Genomic DNA, 20,366 nt, shown 5'->3' with positions numbered 1-20,366 from the left:
ATGCATTTGCTATTTAAACAGCGTAGCAACGCCTCAAAATGACTCTTGCGCCAAGCTGAAACTACCAAAAGACTACTGCGTCACGCCTTGCGCCACACTGCGCCGGGTGTATGATAGGGCCCTACATTTTTAACTACAATAACTAAAAACACATATTTTCTGTATACGCGACTAAAAGTGTATGAGAGGGCCCTACATTTTTAACTACAATAACTAAAAACACATATTTTCTGTATACGCGACTAAAATACAAATAATAAAATATGTGAATTTAATGGATGAGCTTTTATGAAGTACATCTAGCATAATTTTCATCGCTAGAACTTCTTGGTGGATGCTGCATTGTACCCAGAAAACCGATTTTCCTTAAAAAAAAGAAAAAAGAAAAAAAAAAACTTGCAGGCATGTCATGTAAGTGGCCGTGTCTTGTTTGTAAATGCCGGACAAAAAATATATGAGGGCTTAAGACTGCTATTAGCTAAAACCTCACCACAGACTACACACAGCAGATTTGGATTTTTTGCTTTTCCAATCCATGTAAACTCGAAACCAATGTACAGGTACTCTCGTTATATTTGCGTTTCTTACTTGACATTTTCTCACTCTTTAGCGTAGGCCTAATTCTCTTCATCAGTACATCTCTGCTGGATTTCTCTGTTTCCACCTGAGCCTCTTCACCTTATTATATATAATCTACTGGTCAAAAGTTTGGGGTCAGTTTTTATTTTTTTTATTTTTTACTTTAAGGAAAATTATTCAGTTTATCAAGGCGATATTTATTAAATGTAAAAAAAAATTATTGTTAAATAAAAATTAAAATGTTAAATAACTGCTTTCTTATTGTATGCAGTTTCAAATAAAATTATTACTCCAATCATTATTGGTTTTATTAATATTACTAAATATTAATAATATTTATTAATAAATTTTTAAGCAGTGGTGTATAGAATATTTTATAAGTGACAATGTGCACTTTAATTTTGAAACCCACAGACATACCAAATACAAATCAGAGAGGTCAGACTTTCTCATACAGAGACTCATTTCAGTTTTCAAGTTTTGGAAATATCTGTTGAATTAATCGATCTATTAAAAAAACGTTGGCTAGAATTATGCATTATAGGCTTAAATTATAGAGAAATAACAGGTGAACCGTATCAGATTATGAAGCAGATCAATGTGGTGGGTCTTTCGAGCTATCGGTGCAAAAATGAACAACAGGCCTAATGCAACCTATTATAAGATTCAAATAAGGAAAAATTATCAGATGGTAACTTTTCCTAACAGATAAACAGCTCTCGGTAATATTTCAGCATGGTTTCACTTTCGTATTAGACATCCTGCCCTCTCTTCATATGGTCGTAGATGTGGCTATTACACAATCATAACACACTGTGATGTAGCCTGGGTCGTTAGTTTGTTGGATTGTTTTGTTTTCTTACTACAAGCGATCCGCTAAATCGAGCAGAGACCACCTTATTCAGGCGATCTCGGACCGATTGATTTGGCGCGGATCCGAGCGCAATTGCTGGATTCACATGCCAAACAAACCACGCTAACGGGGGAAACGAGACAGATTCCAAAACAAACGTCTATGTGTGAAAGCACCCTAAGATTGTATTTGCACGCAATTAACAGACAGTCGCAGCCAAGGAAAACTTCTGTGACAAGGCAGCATCTGTACAACATTCTGTACTATCACTAATGTGAAAGGGCGGGGCTATTGTGACAGACGTGGAACAGCGAGATGACTGCACAGGTTGTAAATTACAATTTGAAATGTGATTTTTTGTTTGTTTCTCAGTGATTTTTTTTCTCCCAGAAATATGACATGTAAAGTTTACCCAAAATAAATGCATAAAAATAATAAAAGATAAATTTCCCGCCATTACAAACATTTTCTTGCGCATCCCTGGTGGTTGGACTGAGCACCCCTAGAGGTGCGCGCACCCCAGTTTGGGAACAGCTGCTCAAGGGCATACCATTTTTCAAAAGTTATCACACAGTCTTGAAGGGGACTGACAAGTATTAAGAGCTAAAATTACAATTAATTAGTATTAGGGTGCTGCACTTTTACCCATAAACAGTCATTTAATGTGAAATCAAACGATTGCAAATATTCATAAATATGTATAGAAAGTTGAGTGTGTGTGTATATTTAGGTTTATACAAGCACATACATGAATATATTTCATAGATAACAAACGTGTGTAATAGTTATAACTTAAAAGAAACATTCTACAATCCTGTGGCTCATTATAACACGCTGCCAACAATCCAAATTCAATGCAATGTGTTTGATTCCTTGGAAATGCATGAACCATTAAATATGTGAAAGCAACGAAGGTCATTTTTTTCACAGTGCATTAAATTAAAATGTATCATTTATTATTTTAAAAAACAATTATATTATTAATTAACTTTTTTTTTTTTAGATCAACTATTGAAATATAAATTAATTTCTAAATATTTTAAATATCTAAACTGGACAAGAAGCAGAAATTAAGGCTGGAACTTTGTAAAGCAGTGTTCTATAAATCAACAGAATGCCTAAGGATAAGCACTATGATAGAGAGTATAATAGTTTTAGATAAAGACGGATCAGATTAACAGTTCTTAGTTCGCCCGCACAGGGACTGATCCCCCAACCACTTCACTACAGCAGGCCAGATCTTTACCTGATAACACCCTCCAGCACTACAGCGATGTACTCGAATCAGATAGAGTACCGCCGCACTAATGAATCCTCTGTTTAGTCACCTTCTCCCAAGAATTCTGCCTCCACGAACTTCAAACAAGTGATAACTCGCTTAAATAGAAAGGACAACGTACGGAAAAGGAAACAAATATTGACTGAAATGAAAAGGGCTCAAACTCAAACAGTGTTTCCATGGTAATGTGCAACTGTTTACATGCAGCGTACACCAAGACATCAAGCTCTATCTATTACTGCCACCATGAGGCGGCATCTGCACAGAGGCTTCATTCATGTTCAATTGTTTGTTCTCCAACCTTGTGTTAAAGTCACAAAGTCGAGGAGTAAATGACAAAGGCAAGATAACGTTGATGGATATCCATAAAAGCGCAGATTCAACGACACAGTTAGAGCTTGGCTAGATGAGACGCATTGAGAAATCTGCAGAAATGTAATAACAGTGGTCACTTACAGCTTCTGTGTGGATGGGGTGGACTGCAAACAGCAAGGTCGCGATAAGGCTGGTGCTTCTGTCAAGGAGCAGACGGCAGAAATGGAGAAAGAGGACACACACCACAGCATGGAGAACCACATTGAGGAGGTGGTACGACGAGGAGTTCAACTCGCTGAACAGGTAATTGAGGCGGAAGGTCAGAACAGTAAGCGGTCGGTAGGACTTATGGCTCCGCTCCTGCAGAAAAAGATGAGGTCGGACACAAAACTCCAAAAGCACAATGTCTTGAGAAAGCTAGTTTTCTCTATACAAAAGAAAGATCACCTCTGACATCGGAGTGCCCCAGAAGTCATTGAGGAAGAGGTTCTTTAACGGTGTGGTGGGACGAAGGTCTTTGTTATCCAAGATTGCAGAGACATCATCGAACACAAAACCACAAAACAGGCTGTTCCAGTAGCAGCCCACCACCAGTCCAGTCAGAAGACAGATCTCCTTCCACGACACTACAGCCATCGCTGACGTGAGACCTCATTGAGCACTGCAATAAAAGAACCAGATTGCATTGGAAGGAGTTTGATAGCAAAAAACAAATGTTAACAAAGATTCAAACACCCTTGCAAACTAATTCCTAATTGTCTAAATCTTTGACAAATGTGGTCACAGAGAAACATTCGAGTCTCCATCTGCCCTGCCGCTGACGGAGAGTGAGCGAAGACATGGAACAGCCCTTATTCTTTGCAACTACACAGAATCATTATTCTGTTTTACAAGAAGTCTGTTTAAATCACAGAAGCTCTGGGATAAAAGTTTATAGTTCAGAAATAAACACTCATGCCTGTGGTAGCGAGTAAATCACCTTTTAAAGTAATTTGATGCTTCAAATAAAGTCTGTTGCCACCAAATAAATATTAGGTAAGTTAAATAAACAGCACGTGGTTAGAAAAAACAATCAAGTCATTCCTTCAAGAGATTAAAAAATGTAATTGCCTTTTTAACAAAACAGCAAGTGGTGACAAATGAAAAGCAATGATTAATTACTTGTGTATATGCAAACACAATTTGTTCATGAGATCAGTTGAAAACACTCCAGGAAGTTTTGAGTCGACAAAAGCAATCAAATCCAACTTTAAGTTAAATTGTTTCATAATGCTTAATATAAACTTCTTTAACTGAGGGTTTAATCCAAAGTTTGTGACTAACTGAACGCTGCATGCTGCAGAAATACTATAAACTTTTATCTGGGATAAAAGTTTATAGTTTAGAAATAAACACTCATGCCTGTGGTAGCGAGTAAAACTAGTAATTCACCTTTGATGCTTCAGTAATTTGATGCTTCAAATAAAGTCAGTTACCACCGAATAAATATTAGGCAAGTGCTATTAAACACTAGGTAAACACTGTTTTAATACATTATCCTCATATAAAACATAGATCATCAGCAACAAAACATAATTTTTGTCTGTTGAAGCCAGAATTATTAGCCCCTCTTTGAATTTTGTATTCTTTTTTAAATATTTCCCAAATGATGTGTAACAGAGCAAGGAAATTTTCACAGTATGTCTGATAATATTTTTTTCTTCTGGAAAAAGTCTTATTTGTTTTATTTTGGTTAGAATAAAATCAATTTTTAATTGTTTAAACACCATTTTAAGGTCAAAATTATTAGCCTCTTTAGGCAAATTTTTTTCGATAGTCAACAGAACAAACCACCGTTATACAATAACTTGCCTAATTATCCTAAGCAGCCTAGTTAACCTAATTAACCTAGTTAAGCCTTTAAATGTCACTTTAAGCTGTACAGAAGTGTCTTGAAAAAATATCTACGAAAATATTATTTACTGTCATCATGGCGAAGACAAAATAAATCAGTTATCAGAGATGAGTTATTAAAACTATTATGTTTAGAAATGTGTTGCTTAAATCTTCTCTTCGTTAAACAGAAATTGGGGGGGAGGGGGTGTTTAGTGGGGCTAATAATTCTGACTTTAACTATATTGCCCGATGCATATGGCACACTTTTCTGAAAACCCTTTAGTAGATCCTCAGTCATCCTCTGAATTCTGTTTAAATATACAGCAGTGCTCAATGCTCATTTCATTATTTATGGATACTAACAAATACAACAAAACCTTGGTTTATAGAACAAAGAGAACGTTCACTCAGTCATCTGTCATCTCAGTCTGCCTGATCTGATCTGACCATAATAATCAGTGATTCTCAGAACAAAAGCCTACATACATGTGCTGATTTCCTTTAAGTTTTCCTAACAGATCAATAAGGATACTAATGTGTCGTTGTTGTAAACTTTTAAACATGTTTGTGAATAAATGATAAACAATTGCATGACAGGCTGTTATTCTGAGGTCATTCAACGCTAAGGCTGCACACTATATTGTTTCAGAATCAGCATTGATATCATCATGTGTGGATCTACAATAGTCACATCGCTAAGACATGCAACGTCCAGTCTGAGTTATAGCCAACCAGGAGCTAAAGTCTACTGCCATTTTGGGGGTTCCCAAATCCACATGCAGAGGTGTACATGCTAAAGTTTGGAATCATTTTAAAGAAAATCCTTTGAATATTCATAAAACACTGTTGAAAGTGCTTAATATAATTGTATATGTTGTCTGTGTTGTAATAAAACCCTCCAAAAGAAGAGGTGCTTTTTTGTAAACTCAAATTTGAAAGTGTACCTTTTAGGTTCTGTGTGGTCTAGGTTGCTGTAATTAATTTAGGTGGTTCCTGCACATGTCAGTAATCAGAATGTATGTCTCTATCATAATCTATGCTAACGTTATTCTATTCCAACTGATGAGAAAATGAAACCATTTATTCGGGTATTGGACCACCAAGGACCTTTAAATTCTCCCAGTACCGCGTACGCAGAGCTTCACTGTATTTATATGGAATTTATTTTATATATATATAAAATTTTATTTTATATTTTATATTTATATTTATTTAATTTTTTTTTACTAGAAAATAGAAAAAAGTAAGAAAAACATTTTTTTTTTTTTTTTTGCATTGTGATTATTAAATTTCTGTACCTGAATACTGTTGGACCAGGGAGGTGTCCGATGTCTTGCAAAATTTAGTTCCAACGCCAATCAGATACACCTGGGCTAGCTAATCAAGGTCTTACTAGGCTTTCTAGAAACATCCTTTCAAGAATGTTGAGGCAAAATGGAGCTAAATGGACACCGGCCCTCCAGGACCAATCTCGTCCCATCGACGGCCCACACTCACATGACATTCGCGCCTGGGCAAGCTTACATCATCGAGCAGAAAAACAAAATATCGCAATATTAGCTCATTAGCCGTCAGTCTGAGTGCTTGCTACGTAAGGGTAGGCATGGGACAATAACCGTTTTCAACCGCGGTTTGGAAAAGTCAAGGTTTTAAAACCACCAAAATTTTCTGTAATACCGTTTCTAAGTTATGTGTAATATTTTTTATTTACACTTTTTTTCTTTTTAGGACAACAGTATCTCAAGCAGAAAATATATCCAAAGATGCCGTATTAAATTGTAAAGAAGTCTGTGTTTTTGAAACTAATGAAGACAGAAGAGGTCAATGATTCATTTGAATTATTTACCCTGACTTGTTTACTGCACCAAAATATTTAAAAAGTTTGTCAAAATAAAAGATATTGCTTTCAAAGGGGAAAAAAGTTTTTTACCCAGACATTTAAAAAGAATATATTTTATCACAATGCCGTGAAACCGTGATATTTTTATCCAAGGTTATCATACCATCAGAATCTAGCTCAAACTAAACGTAAAACCCAAAACAAATTTGTGCAAGTAAGGCATGAACCAGTACTTTACAACCACAACAACTAAGGCAGATAACAAGGTCGTATACTCAGATTCATAGCAGCCGCATTTGCACTATTATGCCTAAACTAACCGAACTAAAGAGTCAGGTACCATTCCAGCTAAGCCTAGATCAATTACAAAGCGTTCTCGGCCTGGAATTCTAGGCTTGGTTAGACAACTGTGCACTGTAGCCTGGTTGTCAGCTTCTTTATAGATGACTAGGTAGAATTACATATCGTTATTTGTTTTTTGTTGTACAACAAAGTAAAGTAAGAAATAAAGATTCCCCAAAACCGAAATATCTAATCCTCATCCATATCAGTGTTTGTATTACATTCCAGAGAGCTCAATTTTATCAGCACCACAGTGGAAAATGAAACCCTATCTGTGCTGACTGGTAAGGATTGGCTCGGAATGGAAGAGTAAAACAAACAAAACCATTTGGTCCGATGTTGGAAAAATGGCCTGCCCTGGTATGCATTACACGGTGTTTCTCCTCAGTTTTTCATCTTTTTAACAATATTGTCATATGTTAGCAACATTTTCAAAATGCCCAAGAAAAACATTATAGTACATCAATGTCTTGTATAAGCATGGGATGATAACCGGTTTTAAGGTTTACTGTGGTTTGTAAAGGTCAAGGTTTAAATTCTTTGTTATACCACTCCTAAGGCATATGTAAGGGTTTTTTTATGTATTTTTTATTTGTTGTAAAGAAATCTGTTTTTGAAAATAATGAAGAAAGCAGAGGTCATGATTTATTTTAATTATTTAACCTGGCATGTTTACTGTACCAAAATATTATAAATGTTTCCTAAAATAAAATAAATTGTTTCAATGGGATTTTTTTTAAACCCAGACATTTAAAAATAACTTATTCTAGAGCAGTAATCACAATATCGCAATATCGTAAAACCATGGGATTTTATATGACTAGTCATGTGACCACCAAAATAGGCAAATCATGATCATTACTCAGTAGATGATGACAACTAACTGTTAAAAAATGCATTTGTTTCATAGAGTAATAAAATAAGTGAATTCTTTATGATTGAGTCATTGAATCCTTTATTTAAACTTAATTAGTAAAATAAATGGTCGTATTTTAAAGACATTCATTCATTCATTCATTTTCTTGTCGGCTTAGTCCCTTTATTATTCCGGGGTCGCCACAGCGGAATGAACCGCCAACTTATCCAGCAAGTTTTTAAACAGCGGATGCCCTTCAAGCAGCAACCACTCTCACACTCATACACTATGGACAATTTAGCCTACCCAATTCACCTGTACCGCATGTCTTTGGACTGTGGGGGCAAACGGAGGAAACCCACGCGAACGCAGGGAGAACATACAAACTCCACACAGAAACGCTAACAGGGCCGAGGCTCGAACCAGCGACCTTTTTGCTGTGAGGCAACAGCACTACCTACTGCGCCACTGCTTTGCCCATTTTTAAGATATGGTGCTGGAAAAAGAAAATTAATGCAGTGCTTCTTGTTAGGTCTGACCGCCTGAGACCAACTTTATATCATATATCAGGCAGTGGACCTCATTAATTTTTAAAGATAATGATTTTGTTAATGCAAACAGTTCACCAGAAGAGCTTGACCCAGGTTACTGCAAAAGAAAAGCCTTTTGCATAATTCTGTATAGCATATTTGAAAAAAAGTCTATGGATAAAATATGCTTACTTTACCAAGTTTCTCATATGCCATTCCAAACTGTATAATAACGTAATTATTTAATAATGTCTATTATCAGTAGGAAATTGTTGATTGGTTAGTTAGAAAAACAAATTCTTCAGTTCTTCATTCTTTCATTTATTTTCCTTCAAATTAGTCCCTTATTTATCAGGATTTGCCACTGTGGAATGAACCACAAACTATAGTGGCATATGTTTCACGCAGTGGATGCCCTTCCAGCTGCAACCAATCACTGGGAAACACCCATACACTCTCACATTCACTACGGCCAATTAAGTTCATTCATATCACCTATAGTGCATGTCTTAAAGTTAAAAAGAGGTAAAGTTGGTTTTACATTCGCACATTCAGTCAGTGACAGGTTGTGGTATGCTCCCTATATTGTTTACCATGGTATTTTGAATATTGGGTCTGAAATCACATGTTAGTATGTAGGCATGGGACGATAACTGTGTTCAAGGTATGCAGCGGTTTGGAAAAGTCAAGGTTTTAAAACAGTTAAAATTTTCTGTAATACCGTTCCTAATTTATGTGTAAGATTTTTTAATTTACTTTTTTCTTTTGTTAGTTTTTTAGGGACAATAGTGTTTTTTGTGTGTGTTTTTGAAATAAATGAAGACAGCAGAAGTCTATAATTCGTTTAAATTATTTAGCCTCACATGTTTACTGCTCCAAAATACTTTAAATGTTTCTCAAATAAAAATATATAGTGTACAAAGGGGAAAATGTTTTGTTTTTTACCCAGACATTTAAAAAGAATATATTTTAGAGCAATAATCTCCATACAGCGATACCGCAAAACCGTGATATTTATATCTAAGGTTATCATACCGTCAGAATCTTATACCAGCCCATGCCTATTAATATGACTTCAAAACAACATCAGACCTATTTAACTGACTGTGAACCATGTTGTACTTTGATTGTCATTAGATGTTAAAATAATTTTAAAATTTAGAGTTTGCGAAAAATAATTTTGTGAAATTAAATTACTAAGGAAAGAGTAAGTACCGGAGAATCCGGAGGAAACCCAAACCAACACGGGGAGAACATGCAACTCCACACAGAAATGCCAACTAGCCCAGCTGGGACTCGAACCAGCGACCTTCTTGCTGTGAAGCAACAGTGCTCAATTATTTTATTTATGTTTAATACATTTTCACTATTTAAGGTTCCTGTAATTTTGATGCGATGGTTTTGTTTATTTTACATAAAGCTGAAAGAAAATGTTAGAACCTCTAAATGAAAACTAGAATTGATACAGGTAAATGTATTTTTTGTTAAATTATCAAAATGACTACAATTTACTTGAAGCATACTAATGAAGTAACTAAATGAAACATAATGAAATACTATAACAGTGTTTAGATAATACTAAAACAATAATGAGAAGTAAATGTACTTTGTGAATGTTTTAGACCAGATCGGACATATAAATAAATAAACATACATACAAATACATAATCGTCAATCTTTTAATATTTCATTCATTTCGATGACCTTTTCCATCCCTGGAAAACATTTTAAAAGCCTCAGAAATTGTATATAACCTTTCTAATACAAGTTTATATTGGACTACTGCATTACGTCCTTAAGCAGCTACGAAATGCAGCAATAAATGAGCAGATTAATCGCAGTAATAATGGGATAATCTGTGTGGACTGAGCGGAGCAGAGAGGGCGCAGCCTCACAGATCATATGCTATCAGTTAGCATTTGTTTTACATTCAGATCAATTGATTAATTAACACATTACAGTCAGAAAATAAAACATCGACACAACAACCAAGCGTAAAAAATAAGCTACATTTTAGTGAAAATAAAAAGACAACTGGACACATAAAAAGACTGCTGGGTTTAAAGAACAAACATAACTTCAGCTGTGCTTTTAGCATTCACTGGTTTCAGTCATTTCACAATATCTTCTCTGTCAGCAGTCATCGCTAGGATATAATTAAAGCAACTCACCTTGTCATGTCTGGGGAAAAGCTAAATGAAAAGAGAATATGTTTGTTTATGTTGACTAAAGCAGCAAGTTCGATCCACAGCAGTGAATTAACAGAGTCCAACAACTGCTTCCGGGTCAAAATGCCTGGCACAACAAAAGTAGGGAATTACAGAGTAGCCGTTCGCGGATTTTGTGTTTCTGTAATGCCATTTCAAATAACGTATAGACACAGATAGATATATGGTTTTAGTTGTGATTCCCTTATAATGAATGGACCGCGTATAAAGGAAATATTTTTTTAAAAAGAATCCAAACAGAGACGATTTTACGACGTTACGTTTTACGACTGTTTTTCTTGTTGCCTAGCAGCAGCGGCAGCGCAAGAGGAACCCAAGATGGCTTAATAAGGTCTGAAAACGTTATTTTCAGTGTCTTTAGTTTCACAAATATGTGTAAAAGTTGATATTAAGACGTGTTCAAATTTAGGTTTATGCTAAAGAACAAAACCAACCCAAATACGAGCAATTGCATGCATTTCTAATTATCGACATTGTGAGAACTAACTAACGTTATATGTCTGGCTAATATATTTAGCATGGCGTTTTGTCGTTTATTTATTATTCTGCTATGACTCTTTTGTGCTGTGACGGTATATGGTGTTGCTTTCAATGAGAAGTCCGTGTGAAGAAATAAACTACATTCGTTTTGCATGTTGTCTGTAGGTAGAAAAAGACTGGCAATCTCAGCATCAGTTGTTCAGTTCAGCTCTGGGGGACATTTGCAGCTGACCTGAAGAATGCCTGCGGCCGCAGACTGGCGGCTCCTCATGGGAATGGATCCAGAGGATCTGGGGGATGAGGATGAGAAGATCTGTGATTTGATTTTAATGGTAAGCTGACACGTTTGAGGCACACAAATTGTGAGGAGTGTAGCTAGATGTTACAACAATCTGCAACTACAATACAACAATCTGGAGTTGCAATTTTTTAAAGAAACACTTATATATATATATATATATATATATATATATATATATATATATATATATATATATATATATATATATATAAATATATATTATTATTTTTTTTTTTATTGATCACACACACAATATGTGATCATTAAAAAATGTATTTTAGACTCAACATTCTTGAATAGAATTATGGTTGTGTAAATTAGTGTTTCTGAAACACATTCCTGTGGGACCACCATCATTGCATGTTTTGGGTGTCACACTCATAACAGATAGAGGTAAAGTTGGTTTTATATTTGGATATTGAGACATTCTCATTAGTAATATAATTTAGATAACTTCTTTGCAAATTTTTAATAGAGAAATCTTATTAGCAGCAAATAACTATCAAAGTACAGCATTGTTCACAGTGAATTAGATAGTGTTAATGTTGATTAGGAGTCATACGAATATTCAAAGTAACATGGTAAACAATTTAGGGACTTCTAAATGAACGAATGTGCGAAAAGAAAACCAACTTTACCTCTATCCATTACAGGCCTTTCAGTCTACTAATGAGCTAATGATTTGAATTTGGCGTGTTTGGTTAAGAAAACATGGAAAATGTGCAAGGCTGGTGGTCCTCTTGGAACATGGTTTAGAAACACTGGTGTAAATAACTCATTTTGATATCACCCAATATGTTTTTAGTACAGTGGAGGGTAAGATAAACATAATTAGTAAGGACAAATTACATATTTTTTTTATTTTGTTAAACCTTTGTTTACTGAATAAATTGCATCTGTTAATCAGTTATAACTGCAATTTATTTTTTACAAAATATAAATATGTTGTAAACTATACTGGGAGCTTTATTACTTACACATTTCTATCATTTTAAACGCTACAATTAACAACAGGACTCAGACTGTGCAAAATAAATTAAATTATATGCAATAGTTAAAATGGCACTTTAGACAGTTTTTTCATTTATACATATTTATTTACACATACTATATATATTGGATATATACTTGATCAAAAGAGATTTGGTGTATGTTTTTATATTTATATATTTGTTTGTGTTTTCTGGTTTTATTTTTTTAGTAAATAAATGATAAAATAATATTTAACTACTATTAATACAAACTATTTAGTGTGAATATGTGAAGTTACAAACTTAATGCTCAGTTATTGTGTGTGTTTGTGGTTGCATGTTCAATAAAATATTTATTATTTATTCTTTCAAGCCAAACCATAGAGTATCTCCAGCCTCAGGTCTTGCTTTCAGGCTAACATCCGCTTATCGGAATGTTTAAGGAAGAAAACATTCTTCTTGCAAATTTGTCTGACAATGAATTTCTTTTGCATACAGGTCAAACCACGGGACCTAAAAGCAGATGATTCTGAGAAAATGATTCAACTCTTTAGGATCTCACAAACCCTTCTGAGGGTAGGGCTGATTCATTATTTGACGCAATGTTTGCAGCACTGCGTACAGTAGTTATGTAGTAGTTAACATTTACCAGATTTCTTTTAATTATGTTGTCTGGTCATTGAATTATCATGAGCATTTGTTGTTATGAATCCTTTTAGTTAATGTTATTATTTATGTTTGGGTTTTTAGATGAAACTGGATGAAATTAAATGTGCCTATGAGGTTGTAGACAGCGCAGGGGCAGAACAAGCAAGAATTGGTATGTATAATCATTGCTAGGTTTTAAGCATCTCCAGAACAAATCACAGCATGTGAAAACGCAGCATGGAAAACGCAACAAAAAAAAAAGAAAGTAGTGATTTCCAAATTTGCTTTGACTTGTATTTCATTGCAGACAATATAAACACAAAATATTTCACGTTTTGTCTGGTAAATTTCATTTAAATATACATCCCTTCCTGTCATTCAGACCTGCAACACATTATAAAAAAGTTGTGACAGGAGCAGTTCAGGGATAATAATCTGGTAAATTGGTTAAATATTGATGTGATTTGAAACGGGTGATGTCAACAGGTGATTGTAATTATGATCTGGTACAAAAACAGCATTCAAGAAAGGTCTAGTCCTTTAGGAGCAAAGATGGGCGGGGGATTGCCAGTTTGCAACAAATACATAAGAAAATTATTAAAATGTTTTAAAACAAGGTTCCTCAAAGAAAGATAGGAAGACATTTGAAAATTTCACCTTCAGTGCAAAACATAATTATAAGATTCAGGTAGTCTGAAGGAATTTCAGTGTGTAAAGGACAAGGGTGCAGGCTTAAGCTGAACTATCATAATTTCAGATCCCAGCACTGTATCAAGAATCGTCATTTATCTATAAGTAATATCTCCACATGGGCTCAGGACTACTTTGACAAACTTTTTCCATAATATGTTACATCCACAAATGCCAGTTAAAACTTTACTGTGCCAAAAGGAAGCCCTATGTTAACAGTGTCCAGAAGTGCTGTCAACTTCTCTGGGCTCTGAAACGTCTGGGATGGACCATCACAATGAAAGTGTGTGCTGTGGTTAGATGAATCAGTATTTCAGGTATTTTTGGGGGTAATTAAATACCTTGGCAAAGGTTACTTGCACTTCTGTGATGGCACCATTAATGCTGAAAAGTACATGGAGGTTTTGTAGACAATATGTTGCCGTCTTTTCCAGGGACCCCCATGCACATTTTAACAAGCCAATGCAAAACCACATTCTGCACACATTACAAGTCCTGGCTGCGGAGAAAGAGGATACAGGTGCTTGACTGGCCTGTCTGCAGTCCGAACCTGTCTCCAATAGAGAATATGTGGTGCATCTTGAAGGCACAAAATGCAACAATAAAGATCACGTGCTGTTGCCCACTGTGAGGATTACACCTGAAACACTTTATCAATTAGTGTCTTCAGTCTGCAAACGTCTTTTAAGTGTTGTGAAAAGGAATGGCACCATACAAAGTGGTAAATGCTTTACTTTTTCAACTTTTTTGAAATGTGTTGCGAGAACCAAACTTGGAATGTGTTTATTTGAAAAATATCAATGAGGAACAGATCAAATAATGTGTGTTGTATTGTCTGAAATAAAATCAAAGTCAATGTAAATTAGACATTTCTTTTTTATTTGGGTTTTCCATAATGTCCCAATCTTTTCTGATTCGAGGTTGTACCATTTCTGTAAATGAATTATTTATAATTAAATATTGTTGTTTTTGATTTCATTCACAACCAGTAGAAAACTACAACAACCCAATCAATTCCAGAAATACAAAATCAAGTCCTGCCCCACTTTTCTTTTTGAGTTTAAGATTTTTGAGCCCAGTTGAGTTTTGAGTTTGTGTCCACTCAAGTATTCGTCACAGTAGTGTAGAAAAAAATTGCAAATTTCATGCCTATTTGGCAAACCTAAGGATGTAATTCTCTAACAAAGTCTTAGGTCCTACAGCTTTGTGAGTAGGATAATTGTTTATATTTTGTTTTATTGATTGCAGAAAATGAGCTAAAAGCCAAAGTCTTAAAGCTGGAAAGTGAGCTGGAGGTAAGGCAGATGTTTGACTAAGTGAATACAGTTCTAATAATTTGATTGCCAGTACAGTATTTGTTGTTTGTGAGCATGTGCTGTGTCTGTTTACAAGCACCGACTTAAGAGGATTAAAGGCTTAATTCCACGTTTATTGCCATCTATTACTAATCTAATTGTTCTACACATAACATTTCTATTGTTATGTTCATTATTGTGAAAAGAAGTGGAATTTCATGCAACCCACCAGCATCAGAGATCTGTACAGATGGAGAGTTTTGGGTCTTGGGTCTTGAGCTTTATTCAGATCTGCCTCACTTCCTGTCCAGATGGCCCAGCGTGTGATGGGAGGGGGAGACAAACATTTTCTTCGAGATGAAATTCGCCAACTGGAGAGTCACCTGGAGCGCAAGGAGAAAGAGGTGACCCAACTGGAGAAGGAAATGGGCAAGGAAAGGAAATCCAATGAAGAGGTAGGCAGCACTTTTAATGAAAGGTGTACAAACTAACTTCAAAAACCCTGCAGTCTGTTTTTATCATATTATTATTATTATCATTATTATCATAATTTTAAAACATATATATACAGTTGTTCTTGAAAGTGTACTGTACATGCCCCCTTGCAGAATGCTGACAAATATTAAAATGTATACATTACCAGTTTAACTTAACTGGAACTTACATGGTCATATTTACAAAAAATTACAAAACAAATCTCAAACCAAAATGGAGAATTTAAATATAAAATAAAAGAATATATATATAACTCTTATTAAAATTGTACATTTATCAGTGTATTATAATAATTTAAAGTAAAACTGATGATAAAAGGCAAATGGAGTGAGATTAATTTCAATACGTTTTTCATAATAGAGAAAACCATTTGTTTTTGAATGCAAGAAGTCAGATACTGCTACTATAAATATCGTTGTATTATATTATTATCATTGTATGTAGTTAAAACGAGCAAGTTATAATTCAACCAAAATATCATTGAATAAATGTTTTGTTTATAAAAACGTATGCATTTTGGGAGAGAAAATACGGAATAATAATTCTGCAGCTGCATGTGCATGACTGACAAACTAAAACATTGATTGCATGTTTTCCGTCTCCCAGCTGGCTCTTCGTGCAGAAGAAGCAGAAGAGAAGAACAGGAAACTAAAAAGAGAGGTATGTCCAATCCTTTTCGGAGCGTGCATAATGCTTTTTGGGTACATCTTAAATCTTTCTCTGTATGTTATCTGTTCCAGCATCTCTCATATATCACCATTATTCACTTCACTCCTCAGCTTTATTTCTTGTCTGTCCATTTCATTTTCTACGCATGCTTGTTATCATTTTCTGTTACTCGTTTCTTTCCTCGCTGTCATTTGTTGTCAATGCCCATCAAGATAAAGCAGCTTACGAGGAAGGTAAGACCCCAGATTAGCCAGAATTAGAATAGACAGGCTATTTATTTGAAACATGTTTATGACAAATGGAGCGGCACCACTTGCCTCGTATAATATGGCCACCACAAAAAAATGTCTTTGACTGTGATTCTGTTGAAGGCTTTATTTATGAATGGATGATGAATGTTCAGAGGTATGTGATTATTTTCTGGGAAATGAGCTGATAAAATAGTTCCTGGAACTTCTTGACCACACTACTGTTCCATATCACTGATTTTTAATTTTTGTCAGTGGTCCTTCTAGCCTGCAACAGCAGAAAAATCAAAACTCATAAAAACATTGACTGAGCAAGTAAATATATAATAAATATGGAGATAAAAATGTTAATTATTTTTATTTCATTATTCCCAGAGATCTTATACATAAATTGGTTCCACAACTGATATTTTTCAGTACTGTGGTAGGTCTTGAAACAATTAAACTCCAAACATTATTATTTTTAGAGACTTGTTGCTGCTGTGAGACTCTCTTAAACTTTCTCTCTAATAGAGATTCATTAGTCTTTTATGGCATAGTCAATGGCATAAAAATTAATTTTGTGTAGCACTAACTTCAAACACACTTTTGCTGGAAAACATTATTTGATATATATAACTGACATGAGGGCCCAATTTACTAACAGCTTTCATCAGTGCTAGTCTTTTTGGCGTTAAATACATTAAAATGTGTTTACTAAATAAGCATTTAAAGAAGAATAGCGCTAAAATATATGGCCATGGCTATTTTTGTACCTGACTTTGCTTAATATGCATTTGTTGGGTTTCCTAGTCAGACACACATTTTATGAGAGGGGATTTAAATGAATCATACAATGTGATTTTGATTGTTTATTGCCTTAAAATCATGTCTTAAATGTTGCACTTGAATTAGCTGCAGTTGTTATCTGAAGACATGCTATTTTTTTTTTACTTCAAGAAAATATGTATTAATGACTTTGAAAAAAAAACTAGGGTGAGTCATGTAATACCATGTGTACCATACTCCTTTCATTACCTCAATAGCTGCATTTTCATTGTCACTACCAATTATTGGCCCTACAATGGAAACGCAATGTGATTTCGTCCTCACCGATCAAGCTTCTGGGTGATTGCCCTGGCCCACACTGGCTCGACAGTGAAATAGTGAAAAAATTTTTGCTAGAGAGTGAAGGAACTTTAAGATCACCTTGTAGGCCAATTGGCTGCTCGATGAAATCCTTATAGGATTTTCCATAGGATTTCAATGATTGCAAATAATGAGCTCTGTGTTCAAACACAGTTTATTACGCATGCATTTTGTCCAATCAAAATAATCTTCACAAGATAATTTATCTTTTATCATTTTTGGATCCTAATGCAAATGCGAGACCAGAAAAGCTAGCCTTAAGGCTGTAAATGAACTACACCACGTCATCACCAATCAACAAGTTAATCTCTCATGAAGGTCTCTACAGGTGAAGACATACTCTGCACACAATATAAATGTTCAGTTAGAAAAATACTACAAACGGCTCTTTATGAAACCATCTAATCACCAAATAGCAGACCAATCCAAATACCCAACGCAAGCTGTAAAAGTGAGCTTATGCATTCCAATTTAGCTCGATGACATATGTCTATAACATCACCTGCAATACCATTTAGCAACTTGACAGCAACCATCTTTTCAAAGAAGCGGAACAGACAAATTGACATCATAGTTCCTCCACTCTAAAGCCTTTTCAGAATTTTTAATAGCCGGGGGTTTCCCCTTTAAAGACACCATGAAGCCAGATTAGCTGGTTAGCCAGTTAAATTTTAGTTTAGTAACAGCCATCTGGCTTTTATGTACACTTGAAGTCAGAATTATTAGCACCCTTGAAATATTAGACTCCCTGTTTATTCTTTCCCAATTTCTGTTTAATGGAGATATTTTTTCAACACGTCTACACATAATAATTTTAATAACTCATCTCTAATTACTGATTTATTTTATCTTTGTCATGATGACAGTGAATATTATTTGACTAGGTATTTTTCAAGACTATTTTATACAGCTTCCAATGTGACATTTAAAGTCTTAACTAGGTTAATTAACTTCACTAAGCAGGTTGGGGTAATTAGGCAAGTTATTGTTTAACAATGGTTTGAAAAAAAATTGCTTAAAGGGGCTATTAATTTTGTCCTTAAAATGGTGTTTAAAAAAATAATAACTGCTTTTATTCTAGTTGAAATAAAACAAGCAAGACTTTTTCCAGAAGAAAAATATTATCAGACATATTGTGAAAATGTAAACATAATTTGGGAAATATTTAAAAAAGAAAAAAATTAAAGGGGGGCTAATAATTTTGACTTCAACTGTACATCCTGGTACATAAAAGCCCGTATTGATGCAAACTAAATAGGAAACTTAACTGGTTAGCCAAGTAATCTGGCTTCAAGGTACAGGTCCAAGATGTCACGCATTTATAGGATAGTCAAGTTTTTTAATTCCATTTCTAGTCTCACGCGTAACAACGCAATAAAATAATCAAGCTTGCCAAAGCACAAAATCAACATCCAATCACATTTGTTATGGATTAGCTATCTATCATTAATTGCGTGTGAGATGAGTGCATGGGTGCTGTCCATTTCTGAAGGCTTTCTTCTTTGCGTATAATAGGTTTTTGTTGTTGTCTTATGGTCGCTTCTATTAAGCTCATCTATTTTGTGAATATACCTATTCTTTAGTCTATATAAATAAACACAGTTAAATAAAACTATTATTGTGTTCAATAGTTGTACTTTGTAGTTGTACATTTTTAATGAAGTAGGCTAGCATTGACATCATGCATTTTGATTATTTTCTTAGCATCACCACATGGCTGTCTAGCTTCTTGTACCCCTGGTAGAGAAAAAAGTATTTTCTTCCTCTCTAGTCATTGCAGATCCCCTGCTCCTTATGACCATCAGCTCTTGCTCATTTATTCCTTTAGTAGATATGTAAATGAGATGTTACATCTGTGTTCTTTAATTTGCACATTTGAATGTTCAGAAATGTTCATGTCCATCTGCTTGTTAAGTGGTGACGTGTTTGTGACGTATGTAATACTGTTCTGGGTCCAAGCCGCCATTCATTTGAGTTGAGAAATCATTCGTTTATGATCACGTTTTATTCCTATCACACATTAAAATTTATTTTATATAGAATCATAGTGTACACAACAATCTCTGGGCTTGCTGCATAACAAATACCAAAAATTTAACAATTTATAAAAAAATAATCACTTTTTGGCCATTGGATATTAGGCATGGACATATATACTGCAATCGTGATTTTCGAAAGCCTTAAATTGCTTTGTATACGTTTATTATTACCATTTCATGAGTCTCCCCATTCAGTTGAATAGAGCGCTTGGACCCGGAAGCCGCTTCGCGTGACGTCACACTTAACAAGCGGATAGGCGCTGTTTTACATTTTGTGATTTAGCAGATCTGGCCATTAATATCCAACCTGTCTGTTCTTACTTACTTAAAGCAGCGCACTCATTTACTCCATTTTTTCACAAAACAAGAAAGCTGAGTTTTAAATAGAAATATTAACAGATGTTACAGTTTGACATGTTGACAATACACAGATAATAAAAGTTAGGAAAAAAGGAATAATCTGTCAGCATGACACGCTCTTGTGAAGTCCATTTGAGAGCCATTTACACAATGTTTTTTGCATTTAAAAACATGAGACAGAGGCAGTGGAATGGGGAAAAAACATTTGTTTTACATTTACACCATGTTGACCACTTCATATGTGGTGCACTTGGATAAGAACTATCTTTATCCAATAAAAAAGAAAACCACTTGAATGATTTTGTTGTTACATTTACAAGTATAACTTGTTAAATATGTGCCTTG

General features: G+C 34.6%; 2 protein-coding genes across 14 annotated transcripts in view; one reads left to right on the top strand and one right to left on the bottom strand.

Annotated features, from left to right (window-relative positions):
• tmtc3 (transmembrane O-mannosyltransferase targeting cadherins 3) overlaps nucleotides 1-10,752 on the bottom strand; it is a 51,887-nt gene extending 41,135 nt beyond the window's left edge. The window contains exons 1-3 of the mRNA XM_087312070.1: nucleotides 10,641-10,752; nucleotides 3,474-3,687; nucleotides 3,168-3,386 (exon numbers count right to left, since the gene is read on the bottom strand). Of these exons, the coding sequence (XP_087168196.1) occupies nucleotides 3,168-3,386; nucleotides 3,474-3,662 (408 nt within the window). The 5' untranslated portion in view covers nucleotides 3,663-3,687; nucleotides 10,641-10,752. The remainder of the gene's footprint in view (nucleotides 1-3,167; nucleotides 3,387-3,473; nucleotides 3,688-10,640) is intronic.
• Nucleotides 10,753-10,977: 225 nt separating this feature from the next.
• cep290 (centrosomal protein 290) overlaps nucleotides 10,978-20,366 on the top strand; it is a 66,018-nt gene continuing 56,629 nt past the window's right edge. For 6 of the 13 annotated variants that reach the window (XM_087310881.1, XM_087310874.1, XM_087310880.1 and 3 more), the window contains exons 1-7: nucleotides 10,978-11,028; nucleotides 11,343-11,509; nucleotides 12,948-13,025; nucleotides 13,200-13,269; nucleotides 15,036-15,082; nucleotides 15,394-15,537; nucleotides 16,184-16,237. In XM_087310881.1, the coding sequence (XP_087167007.1) occupies nucleotides 11,417-11,509; nucleotides 12,948-13,025; nucleotides 13,200-13,269; nucleotides 15,036-15,082; nucleotides 15,394-15,537; nucleotides 16,184-16,237 (486 nt within the window). In that variant the 5' untranslated portion in view covers nucleotides 10,978-11,028; nucleotides 11,343-11,416. 13 annotated transcript variants of the gene reach the window in all.

Source organism: Danio rerio, chromosome 25, assembly GCF_052040795.2.
Source record: "Danio rerio strain M-AB ecotype USA chromosome 25, GRCz13ab, whole genome shotgun sequence".
Classification (NCBI taxonomy): Eukaryota; Metazoa; Chordata; class Actinopteri; order Cypriniformes; family Danionidae; genus Danio; species Danio rerio.
The sequence above is the reverse complement of the archived record's forward strand: the minus strand, read 5'-3'. Positions and strand labels throughout refer to the sequence as shown.